Here is a 13811-nt window from a genome sequence, read left to right on the forward strand (position 1 = left end):
ACGGCCGGACGACATCTAAATCCGAGGCTGCCCGCCAAAGCAGCGGGAATATTCAGCTTTATCTTGCGTCTCGTGGCCCTTAAACTCTTTACGCTGACTCTGCGACCGGCCTGATTTGACGTTTATGTACTTTTTCTTCTGTACATACTCTCAGCACTGTGCTCACTCGCCTCTATAGTTTCATCTGTGAATTCTTTCTTTCGTTTACGTAAACACCAACGCAGGGTAGCAGACTAAAAGCCATGTACGTTCAAGTACCGTGATCTATAGAGACTCATACCAGTTTGGAGATATCACTTTCCAAGCATTTCAAGCGATCGCATTGCCTTTGGAGTCAAAATTTTCTCGCTAAAGCCTCCGTCCCGCCAGTCCGGAACAAAACGAAGCTCCACATTAAAGCCTTTCGTGACAGAGTTTATCACGAACTCCGCTGCTATAGTTGGAATATTCCTGCTAAGTGGGCTTGCCTACGGAAAGCAGACCAACTTCAGTTTAGCAGCCGCAATGTGTACATTAAGGTAATTAACAACAAGGCGTCTTATTTATTCTACGATTTGCGATAAATCTGTGAGTTCACGAGAAAAGAAAAGAGAGCGTCATTGTCTGCGTTTCACTGCCTTCACTACATTCTTGCTCTTTGGTGCGCATGGGCGATATTCTGATGCACCCCTTCAAACAATCTCCGCTTGTTCTAAAGGATACTTTCACAAACTTGTTGTAAAGGGTACTTTCACAAAATTTTCCAAGATGTTCAGCATTCTGAATAACGCCTTTTGATGCAAGGCTCTATCATGAAACGCGCATGCTTGGACACTAATTTTATAGACTTAATAACGCCTGTGCAACCAACCGTCGACAATAACTTTATCCCCATTCCGCGAACGGTTCAGCCACGAGCGGAACGCTCCAAGATTCTTGACATTCCTTGCCATCGCTGCACGGCAGTGACGTCATAGGCCTTGAACTTGTATATTATGTATACGCCTCCGTAAAGGCGTCTGCCTCCCCGACCCTAAGTTACGCGGCAAGCACGCGCATATAACAACAGCATGTATACGGTAATTGGACCTTGTTGCCGGTCTCTTGCGGCATGTTACTTTGCACGCGAAAGCCAACGATGGTCGATAAAAATCTCGTCTTCGAATGGGCGTACATACGTATAAAGGCCACGCAGGCGTTCGAGGAAAGTTATGGAATCACGTTTACAGGGATATTTATATGCTTGGAGGTCGACTGCGCGAAGAAGCGCGCGATAGATCGAAACGAGGGGGCCATTGCACCGCGGCACGCGCTGGTGCCATAAAACTTTTTTGTGCCCTCTCTTGCGTAATCCAATTTGCTGTGGTAAGAGCCGCGGCGACCACTAAGCAACAAGCAGCCGTAGGAGGAGGAGGAGGAGATACCACTCTGTCTTCTCAACTCCCTCCCCCGTGCCGCATACCTGTCTCTATTGGGAGATTCTCGTCACAACACCCTATAGCCCCGTTTCACTGAAACTAATTCCATGCAATGTTGTGAATGGTCATGGAAAACGACTTTATATCGGATAACTTCGTTCCCCAGTGTTGCACACAAGTCGATTCCCATGTAGAACGACATATGCATTCGCGGGTGCAGGAAGTGCGGTGTGACATCCCGATCATTGCACCTGGGTGTGCATGCGGTACACGCGATCGCAGTACTAAACGGTGGCGTCTGCGTTCTCATGTTAACGTTGATGAGGAGCGTGTGTCACAACTTGCTCGGCGCTGCACGGATTTAGCGTCGGCCCGCGGTCATCATCGGAAACAGCAAAGGAGAGGGGGAGGGTGGGTATACGCAAAGCAACATGGAAGGAAGGCGACTGGTGGTGGGGAGGCATTCTGGCAGGAGGGTTCTTCATTCCAGTAATGAGCAACACTCGATCCCCCCCTTCCCCTCTCTCCGAGTCGAGGTGGCTCCTCTCATTAAAGCTGGCACAATAAACGCGCCCCCTGGCGTCGTTAACCGCGCCGACACGCCGCGAGCCGAGGGTCGCGCCGCCGAGTGATTATTACGCCGAACGCCATCGCCCTGCAGCGGCCTGACCCGCGTATTCATTAAACATCTTCGCGGCTCCGGGTGCGCTTCGTTCGTCTGTTAGTAGACACCGCGGCCTGCCTGTACGCACCATTCGTGCATGTATGTATACGTACGTACGCGCCATACTTTGGAAAAGCCTGCATGCTTGCCACCCCTCGCTCGGCGCAGCAGTAGCTGCCAGCGGCCTAGCTCTCTCCTCTCGCCTGGAAAACCTAATTAAACCGCATTAATTTCACGCCACGCAGAGACGCCCACCGATTTCGTGTGTTTCACCGCGCGCATCGCAATTGATACCCCTGGCGTCTATCCCCCCCAACTCCGCCCGCCACTCATTCTCACTCCCTCTCTCCTTCCTGAAGCCAAGCAAAGACAAAACACAAGCAACCACACACAAAAAAAGGAAACAATAACAAACTGGCCAAATGGCCGCGTATATATGTGCAGGCAGCTGCTTGAAGCACGTATACAGGGTTTGCCGCGCGCTCCTCTCGCTGATGCATCATTCCAGTAGGCACGATGCACGAACCGGCGCGGTGTAAGCTCTGGAGATGATAGATGAGAGTACGTGTCAGAACCTTTGTTGCCCTCCGTGTGTGAAAGGCGAGCTTTATTCACGAATACGGGCGATACATATGTGGCCGTTAGGAGACGTGTGTTGTATATTTATAAGTATGTATACACATGTGGACTGACGTGCAGCTTTCACTTCCCGTATATACAATAATATTAGCGCCTTTCTTCTCGTTATTTGCTTTTTTTTTAATTTGCCGACGAGGAAAAAAAAAAGAAGTCTCAATTAAGATGACTAATCGCGAATTTGCGAGAAAAGGTCAGGAAATGTCGTCGCGTGCGTTTGTTCGCAAATACGCCGCGATTACACATCGCGGTTTTGCGACAAAATGTGTCTTTGGCGACATTTCGAGGATTTAGAAATGGTGTCTATGCCACAGCTCACAGCGACATGCTGCGAGTCATAGCAGTGTGTCGTAACCGCGGCACCGGTAACGAGTAACTCACGGCACGAAGCGGCCCACATTGCTGCGCTGGCATATTAGTATATACGTACTATACTGGCGTATAGGCGCGCTGTGAACGTGGTCGCTGAGTTTGTTGGTATTCCTTTTATCTCAGTGCGACGACAAGAGGTCGTGTAACCGGCACGGTATCACCTAACTGACAGAATTTAGAGGACCGTATTCTTTCAGTTTTCAGTAAAGTTGTTTCTTTAGGCAAAAAGGGAGCATCAGGCGTTAGTAAATAGATGTAGGTATAAAGTTTAGAAAACAAAAATAAAAATGACATTTATGAAGGAACAGAAGAGAGTGGAAAGGCAGGGATGTTAGGCAGTCTAGAAAAAAACTGGCATGCTACCCTGAACTGGGGAAAGGGATGGGGAGTTTGAAAGTTAGAGGGTGAGAGCAAAGCCAAACACAAAGTCGCACTCCTATAAAGTCAATCTATATCGTTATTGGTCTATAACCCCGGTGCAAGTCGGTTGTGTTCAGGATTTTGAGTAACGCCTTCGTCGCCTTCATCCGCTGTGACTTCTCAGAACTACATTCCACAGAACTACAGAACGTTTATGAAAAGTGGTGCTAAGAACAGGTCATGCACGTTTGACTACGAAACGACACCATATCAAAGGTAAGCAGTTAAGATGAGTTAACTCTCAAAATTAGAGTATGATAGCGAGTGTTTCATCAATTGATAACGTTATTCACGTACAATACACTTCATACCCATATTTTGTACCTGCAAGTATCTCGTGTGCACTTCAGTGTCTTACGTGAGAAACGTATTCAGGTCGTATAGGTGGTGGTGGTGGTGACGTTGCGGCAGACGGTGTTGGCCTGGCACACATTGCAGTAATGGTTCCACTCATCAGGCTGTGAGTCACCGAACATGCCTGGATATCTGATGATCGGCCTTTTCACTGAATAAAACTTCTCGTGTGCCTGGCCTCACAGCTGATGAACCCAGAAAGCTATGCGACCCCTCCTGCAATACTTGAACGTGACTGATTTAACTGCTCGTCCGTCGCGCCGTGCATGTGAGTCACCTTGACTCATGCTTTCACTCTCTCTCTTATAGTTCCTAATTTCTCTCGCCAAATGTAGAGAGAGAGAGAGAGAAATATTATGCGCAAGGCAGGAAGGTTAAACCAGAAGATAAATATCCACTTTACTACCATGCATGCACATGGGAAAGGGTAATGAAAGATAGAAAAGTAAGATAGAAAAGAATGAGAGAGGGAAAGAGGTAGAGAAACAGGCAGAAGCACAAACACACACAAACAAAGGAGTCTCATAGTTTCTCCCTACGTGTGTGGTAGGGAATAAAGCTAATGCTGTTATCCCGCGTGGACAAAGTTGTCCCAGCCTCAAACATAAGGCTAATAATGCGCCAAAAGAGGCGCTTCGACAGTCATATCGGTCACGTTCACTGAATGAACGCGCGCGCATCGAGCGCCGCGCAAGGAATAGACAGCAGCGCGAACGCGCAAAAAAAAAAGAAAAAAGAACGAGGGTTAAAGAAAACGGCGAGATCACGTGGTACGCCGGAGCGCGCCGGGGCAATCACTTTCCCTCGCATGTACACAAAGTATTAACAAAGGCGCACGTATACGGAGTTCCCTAGCGCGCGCACGCTAAGGCTCTCGCTCTGTGGCAGTGCTCGAATTATACTCGCCTCGGCTGTCTCCCATGCACAGATGCGTTTATGACGTCGCGAGAGCGCATGTATGCGCTCCGAGAGGCTTTCGCTAAGCGCGCTGTGCAGCACCTGCACGTCGTGCGCGTGGTGTCGAAAGTGATACGGAGAGCGCCGCTTGCTGCGCGGCTCGGCGCTTATGCACGACGCGTATCGCGAAGTTGAAAGAAAAAGCAAATTTCTCCAATTAGCCAACGGTGCATGCGACTGGAGCCAGCTACAGCGTATACGGGTCGGGCGGCCCAGACACGCGGGCCCGGATGAGTCCGGAAATACGCTACTTTGGCAAAACTGACAGGCCTCCGCTGGCTTTCGAAGGTGAGCTCTCCGTCACTTTTCTTTGTTACAATGCCGAGACATCATGACTTCCTTAATTTACCTATGTATACTGTGTATACCGACTTCCCGTGAGAGTCGTTTAACACAACTCCTTATCCGTGTCCGTTGTTTCTTTAACCGCTAAGTAAAGTTTGCTGAGGTATATTGTGCCGCGTGGTGTTCGCAGTTCACACGAAATTATGCCCCTTTAATTACTGTATTAAAAACTCATACTTTGTCCCTACTGTGTAACAGAGGCACATACACGCACCAAGCAGTATACTCTTCACCGCAGGCCGACGGAACAATTCCTGACAATCATACGAATATGTATATTTTGACATATTAGGACATAATTTAAGACATATCTGTAATCAAAGCATGAAATGTAATGAATGACTCATAAAAGCAACTATATAGGTCATCCAGAATTGAGAAAACTGATATAGCGAACGGAAAACACTACAAGCGACTGAATACAGTATGCTGTGGCTCTGATGTGTTCTCGTGAAGATGACTTGAACTGTATCGAACTTGTATTCTGCGGTCACTGACATTATAGATTCTTCTCGCATTGTCGGCGGCACAAGAGCAGTCTCCTCTTTCATTAGGCTTCCTTCCGGGTAAACGCGAACTGTTGTTATTCATATATTGGGTAGAAAGTTTTATGGTCTAATCTAAATGCACGCGGGAGCATTGTAATGCAGCCAAACTTACATTTATCGCCCTATGGGCCGCCATATATTTGCTCAACGTTCAACTCAATAAATTATCAAGTCATGTGTTCTGCCATCTTCATCAAGAAAGTACTGAGCCAATTTTCCTATAACGCGAGCTAGTGACGTAAAAATCTCTCCGCTTTCGCGAGAGTAAGATAGACGTAAGCAGCGATGTCGGAGAAATAAGTGGTAACTCGCTGAATTTGCGGAAATTAATTGCGACAAGCTACGGGAAAGACCTGTCGAGCGGATGGAGTTGACAGACTTATAGGAGACACTAAGCTAAGGGCATCTGCTGCATGGTCTGTCCCTGTTCTAGTACTCAGTATAGGTGGTTGTACAGTACGGTCCTCTGTTAAAGGGAACACCCGAATGATCACCTTTCATACTGCTGGCCCCCTAACTGCAAGTGGATGCAGAAATATTGTCCTTGCACGGCACTAGTCTGTCAAAAGGAGCCAGAACTGCCGACCACCGGTAGTCTTATGCAAATCTAAGCCACTCTGCTTTTGCAAGGGAGCGAAACCCGGACGTACCATGCACGCAAGTGTTCCCTTTAACAGTGGACCCGTCTGTACATGAAAATCTAGGCGGAAAGCGGATATATATATATATATATATATATATATATATATAAGAGGAGGCCTCCGGTTTGCTACCCTGTTTTAGGGGAATGGGAAAGGAGGTGAGAAAGAGAGGAAGAAGATTGTATAACGACACTACAAAGTCGTGAAGAAGGTGCAGAATAACCAACGTTTTATTTATGTGTTTATTGTACGTTACATATACATTTCGCTTATTAATACAAACCAACTGTTCAAATAAAGAGACAACACGTGCCGGTCAGAGTTGTGACATGTAAGGTCGTATCACAAACTGCGAATTGATTATTCGTGCTTGAATTTAGTTGCAACAATACACATACATGCATGCACTACTGAACAACAGTCCAGGAGAGTTCGGCGGGCTTTTTTATACAAACTTTGTCAAGGTGTTTGCAGCGCGATGGCGCGCATTATAACATATATGTTTTTGACCACCCATATTGATTAATCATTGTTGCGCTGTTTTCTACCACCAGTATATTACAAAAATAACAAAATTTATTGAAGGAGGAGTCAGAAACTGTTTCAGGAGTCGAGCTGTCCGAGGTCCAAGCCAGCATAAAGCGGCTCCAAGAATAAGCGTATTGCGTATAAAAATATGAATACCCGAGTGAAATTACGAGTTCAGTTGCGCGTAGAATCGCAAATCAGGACAAATATTATGACCCACCACATGAGCACAGAGTACGAAGCAACGCTGTACACTTGGGAAATGTCAGGCGCTTTGATATACTGCCTCTCCTATGCAAGAACGTATTTTAACTAATAATAAAAAAATTATTTACGAATGGGTGAAAGAGTTATGATGCGGTACCTATGCCATAAACGAACATAGCTGTGGGTATGCATTGACCAATCAGGTTGACTGGCTGCGTGAATCCATGCTCACGTATTCACGACAGTGTTCACACAGAACGTGCTGCCAGTACAGTTAAAGATTCACTACAGCAGGCTATGACGACGCGCGCCGCTGCGAGTGCGTGTGTCTTGCGGTATTGCCAGTGCAGTCTGGTCTTCTGTTTATTTATTTATTTATTTATTTATTTATTTATTTATTTATTTATTTATTTATTTATTTATTTATAAACACCTCACCGAGCGTTCGTGGGGCATTACTAAAGGGGGCAGTTCCGTGAATACAAACAAAAATATAAAATACCTAAACACCTTCATGAAATTAAAACAACGATTAGTGGATGCAGTAAGATTAAATTAAACCAATGAACTCAAACAATACAATTTCAGCTATACAAATTCTGAATTTTTACCGCGGACAACGGAGGAGCTGTGGAATGTTTACGAAGCTTTATAATTGCATGCAAACAGATTTTCAGCCTCACACAAGGAGTAACTATATAAGTAATTTTTCTATGAGGTACTACTACACAGCAAGCCTTTAGCGTATACAAAACAAACGCTCGTATCAAAACTATCGCGATGAATTCGAAGCTCAGCTCTGAGTCATGAGCAACGCTGGACAAAAGCCGCAAAGGAGAGCTTGCTCTTTCCCAATGAAGGACCTTTAGGAACGTTAAAAAAAGAAAGACTCTATATTTAACCGCTTACTTGTTATGCAGAGGAAATCAGAATTAAGAAGAGTGCTTGTGATACGCGCAGTTAAGCTGTTCAACCGAAACCAGGGCATTGACTGAAACGAAAGGCACTCCTGAAATGCAGGCAATGAACTTGTCGCTACGAACTTGTCAAAACGCTGGTTAACTGCCTCTAAGTCTGAATGTATTCTTACCGTAGCGCGTGTTAGGTTTACATCTGCATACCATTCTGAATGAAGACGTTCACAGACGCGGTCGCAGAACGAAATACGTAGGCATCTGTACACGCATATAGTCGCGCACATTTGAATTCCTGGGAACTGTACACTGCAAACGGGTTTGAGCCTTTTAGGGAGTTTCGGGCTCGACGCATAACGTGCATCCAAAAGGTACTACGCAAAACCCCCTTCAAAACGAGGTTCAAAAGGAGGTTTTATTTACATCCTTTAAGGGCGTGATTACACGGAACTAAGGAGGTAAATTTGTGTTTTTATTGAACTCATTTTGAGGGATTGAACGGAGCGCATTGGAAGTTTTTCTGGTTCTTTTGAGAGCTTTTAAAGCCTCCTTTTGGAGGTAAAGTTGGTGTTTTTATGTAAGCCATTTTGGGGGCTTGAACAGAGCGCACTGAGAGTTCTTCTGCTTCTTTTGAGAGCTGTTATAGCCTCCTTTTATACGAGGCCCTAGAGCGGTCGCGAAATGAAAAAAAAAAGTATATTTCAGGCAGTAGATTACGTTTACCGGCCAATTTCCGCTACTATTCATCACTAGGACATAATAGAAAATGGACACCAAAGTACTTATGCACAACCATGACATTTGCATACAAATACGCACGACACAGGAATCGAACTCGCGACCACACGCACTCAAAGCAAGCACTATAACCATTACACCACAGCGCCACCACTTGCAAGCTTGCTTTTTTCGTGGGCTTATATATGTACCAATGTATGTACAAAGCGGCTGGTAACTCGTCGGCACAACTTCGAACTTCTGTTCTTGTACCATCGGCGTGTGTTTGCTCTTGCGGAAGGTCATTACATAATTTGTGGGGCGTCATGCAGGCCGAGCCGATCGACGCAAACACCCTCGGCTCCGAATTCTCCGGTTCACCGTGTCGTGCCGCTAGAAAAACTATAAACGTGTGCCCTCTTCGCTCGCGCTAAATTCGTGAATACCAGCGTGACAAAGGTATCTTCAGATGAGCGAACGTATGTGCATTCCATGAGCGTATGCTGTGGAGCAATTTTCGTTATTTCTGCAGCCGCGAACTGCGCGCGTCCAGATGCGGCAGCGTGTTATGAGCGGTTCGAAGACCGCCTACGTTCTCATATGAAAGTTACACACGCAGAGGCCCGACTTAGAAGAACATTGTAACGCGCCTACATTAAGTGCATTTAATGCGCGCGTACTGCCGCGAGCTGCACGCAGGGGCAGCAGCGCGCTCTGAGCAGCTGAATAAAAATCTGTTTCCGCAATTAGCGCTTATTCGCAATGCACCCTTTAGCGCGGACCGCCTGCGTTCGCATATGAAAATTACACACGCAGAAAATTCCAGAGTTACAAGCACATTGTAACGCGCCTACATAAAGTGCGTTGAATGGGCGCGTACAGCCGCGAGCAGCGCCTCCTGAGCAGTTGAACGCTCATCTATTTCCGCAATTAGCGCTTATTCGCAATGCACGCTTTAGCACGGCATTCAGCGATTCTCTATAACGCATATTCAGTATTTATTTGCTTTCATACTCGGATACTACCTACATTTCTTACTAATTAGCTTTTATTGGTAAGCATCACGCCACCGCGTTAAAGCGAATACCTAACGCGTGCCCCAAGGTCAAGGACAACCTCCCCAGTTTACCAGTGACAGGTCTCCCACAAAACAAAAAAAGTTAATGTACTTGCACTTCTCTCTTGTGAACGTCCATGTGTACTTGGCCCTCCCCTCAGACAGATGATGCAGTACCCATTAAAAAAAAGCATTACCCTCTTCCTCAATGGAACAGCTGTTCTTGAGAAAATATGGTTCTGTTGTATTACTTCACCACAGCAGCAGAGAGGTTGGCTTGTTTGCAATTCAGAATTTCACAATTGTAACACAGAAACGCGAGGACTGTAGCAAACCTGCAGAAAACTTGAAAAACTATCATATGTGCACTCCCTCGTCCACCTGCACACTACGTTAAACTTTATTTATACAACAGCAACCTTCAATTATGCTACTATTGATAAAAGATCACCCAATCTACGTTAGAACACAGTGATGACTTTCTGTCTTTCTGTTGCCTATATTCTACAATGTGTCATAATCTGTGAATCATCTGTTCAATGTGTTTGGTAATAAAACACAAGCAGTTACATTGAGCAGGCAGTGTTTCAGCAATTTGTTTTGCAAGCACAAATTCATTTCTTCATCATTTGCATGCACGACAAGTAGTCATACTTCAATTGATACAAAACCAGTGGTTGCAACATTTTATTGGAATCAAAACAGCAGCACTTCTCGTGTCAATATAAGGGTATAGGTATATATTTCCATCGTCGTGCACAGAACCTACTCCTAAAACTGAACACGTGGAACAACATATACAGTACAGCCTAAGCACTATACATAATTCACAGCAGTAAAGCAATACGAAAGCAAGGTGTAAAATTTCATCATGATGCGCACTAACGTGGGCACTTCACCGTGCCAGTATGTAAGTAGAATAAAAAAAAATAAGCTATTCAAGGAACTTGGTGTCAGCCTACACACGAAGGCAACTAATTAGTACAATAAGGCTAGCATCACTTTTAGGAAATATGAAACCGTGTAGACAGGCAGTTGTACAGTTTTTTATTGCACTAGTTTGCCCTATGGCATCAAAACATGTCGCACATGATTTTGGAGTTGAGTTTCCTACAAAAAAGCCCAAAATAGACCTGTGGTGTTGACTGTAGGTCCACTTACCAAGGTGCATAAAAGCATTCAGCAATGCCCACAAAATTACAAGGTTGCCTTCATATGTTGCTGTACATATTTACTCACAGATACCTGGAAGCCATCGTAAATTTCTGGAATTGTGCTTGGGAACTTGTCGGCATAATCACATGACTGCAATGTACCAATACTTCTAATATGCATAACAAGTACAGCCATGCTTCAATGTTTTTATGCCAGCTAGTGCCATCTGTAACTCAAAAGTTCATCCTTAATTCCTCACTTGATGGCTTACGCATAATTACCACATTGAAAATAATCCAAGCACCATGGCTGCAACGTCAACTTGCAATTAGGCAATCACAGGCACTAAATAAAAAAATTCCTGTAAATAGTGACTGGTCGCTTTGCACATTAGATCCTAGGACTTGATATGCCATGAGAATGAATCAAAATTGACCACACATATATAGAGACTGTGAAACAGTCAGGAGTTCATTTCATAGGTAAGGAAAACGTGAAAACGAAATCAGAACACATAGCAACAAAGGGGACGGAACGACACACTACTAACAACTGAAGTTGAACATGTGCAGCTTTTTTAGTCATGTGTGTTTATATCTTTCTGTTTTGATTACACTTCAGTTACTAGTAGCGCACTGTCCTGTCTGCCCCCTTCATTCCTCTGTGGATGTGTGATTGTTTAGTCTTGTAATTTTTCCGTACTGTGTGTTTACATCTTTCTGTGGTTTCGATTAAACTTCAGTTGCTAGTAGCACATCATCCTGTCCCCTTCATTTCTCTGTGCTGTGATTTTTTGCACCCTCTTTAACTATGAATATACACCAACTCGCCCAACTGCCCCTGTTAAGACTTATGTTTGCTGAATAACACTGGGCCCACCCAGCGTCTTTTTAAACAATGCGAAATTTTCAAATGCACACGATATCAGAAAGGTTGCACGCAGTATTACGCATAACACACTGCATCAATACCAGTGTTGGCCGAAATGTGGTAAGATGTACGAGCTGTTCGACATAGTGTAAAGTGAGGCACATCAGGGTGTTCCCACAATCATGGGTGTCGGCAGGGGTTTGCACGAAGGGCACCTGCCGCCATCAAGACACACCAGCACTTGACCCCACCCAAGCTACACCAATGCTCTCCTGCTCAACAGGCCGACACGTTACACCGCCTTGCACCCCCAAGACAAAATCCTGCCGACACTCATGCCCACAATACACTTGACTTGAACACAGACTGGTGGGCAAGCAACACTTGCTGCTTTGCCAGAAGTGTATTCCTGAAAATTACACAAAAAAGAAGTCCACTAAGATTTCTGTATACATAAGAATGAATTGTCTTACCGAAGATTCGCGCTTGACTATCCTTATTGAAGACATTTTGTCAAAACACGAAATAAATACAAAATTGAGATGCTGCTATGTATTTCCTTGTGAGTGTTTCACTTCGTGTGCACAGGGCAAAAAACAAACGGATGTAAAAAAAATGCGAAACACCACCAGAAGTGTACTCTTGCCATGTTTACCATTATGTGGGTAGTTTTTGATGTCAGTAAAGTTATCATTATAAGTACACTTTAAAAGGGTTGTGAATGTTAGCAAGGTCTTGATTAACCGCACCTACTCTGTTTAGGAGTGAAGATTGGGCAACTTGGCACTGAACCATGGCAAAAATAAACAGTGCACTTCTAGTGAGGATAAACTAAGGCCTGGGCACAATAACGGCGCTTTCACCTTGTCAAATTGTGTCAACAGTCATGATACTATGTATTGACCTTGAAAACTATGGCAACATAATGCAAAACAGCAAATTAACGAGAGGGAATAAACAAGATGATTCAACAATCTGGTTCAACAGACTCAACAGCTGACTTATATCAATGCGATTAAATTAGCCTTGCACATCTCCTAATGGCCAAGAATATGCACATGTAGCCTTGGCAAATTCCACTGTTGATACGTGACCAATGAAGTTGCATTCCTTCCATGCCGTTGAATGGCCGTTCATTCTTTTCTGTTTTCACTGTTTTCTGATTTTCATTGTTTTCACTAGCGTAAATGTTCACCCTTTTTGATTTTGTCACTTTGCAGATGGCGTAGGTGTTTGCCTTTGAATGTGCACGTTTCTTCTGCTTTGTCTTTCCTGCTTCTTTTTGTATGCGTATATGTTTTGCCTTTGAACGTGCACACGTTTCTGCTGCTCTTTCTCTATTTTTGCTCTACTGGGCCTTGTGCACTTCTCAAGCTACCATTGTCACTTTTCACTTGAGGCCCATTTCCTGTATTTTGCTGGAATAAACATTTATCCATTCATTCAATACCATAAAACGCATGTGCTTCACAATACACACTGCACTTAGCAGATGTCTGTCACATGATATGGCCGTCATTGTATAGCTTTAACATGATTTATTTGTTCTAGCTAAATTAATCCAAGCTAATGATGTTAATGTACCTTGATACGCTATTTCACTGTTCCTTGATGCATATGTATGAAGGTACAGTGCTTATGTACCTTAATATGCTATTTCAGGAGACGGGCAGAGTGCGCAATGCAAAATTGTTGCCGAAAAGTCTTTTCACTTCCTGACAATCTGTGCTTCGGTGGGTTCTCACAGTTGCCTGGCGGGAGAAAGATGTCCAGGGTAGTTGACTGCATCCAAGGTAGATGCTGCAAAATGAGAGCGCACGGTCTTGTCACATGTCAATGTGCGCAAATTGACACGATGACGAAGGATTAAAACACACAAATGAAGTTGGAGAAAAGAATAAATCGAAAACAAAGTTGTCCTTTATGCACATTCCATCATGTGACAATGTGATAACCGTGGCCTTTTGCTCTAATGTATATTCCCTGAAAGCATCATGCCTCATTCATGCTTTATCGCAGGCAAGAAAAT

At 44.5% G+C, this 13811-nt stretch overlaps 1 protein-coding gene across 1 annotated transcript in view; it reads left to right on the forward strand.

Annotated features, from left to right (window-relative positions):
- The first annotated feature begins 4791 nt into the window (after window positions 1-4791).
- LOC119386063 (retinal homeobox protein Rx-A) overlaps window positions 4792-13811 on the forward strand; it is a 35239-nt gene continuing 26219 nt past the window's right edge. The window contains exon 1 of the mRNA XM_037653412.1: window positions 4792-5088. Within this exon, the coding sequence (XP_037509340.1) occupies window positions 5031-5088 (58 nt within the window). The 5' untranslated portion in view covers window positions 4792-5030. The remainder of the gene's footprint in view (window positions 5089-13811) is intronic.

This window comes from Rhipicephalus sanguineus, chromosome 3 (assembly GCF_013339695.2).
Source record: "Rhipicephalus sanguineus isolate Rsan-2018 chromosome 3, BIME_Rsan_1.4, whole genome shotgun sequence".
NCBI lineage: Eukaryota > Metazoa > Arthropoda > Arachnida > Ixodida > Ixodidae > Rhipicephalus > Rhipicephalus sanguineus.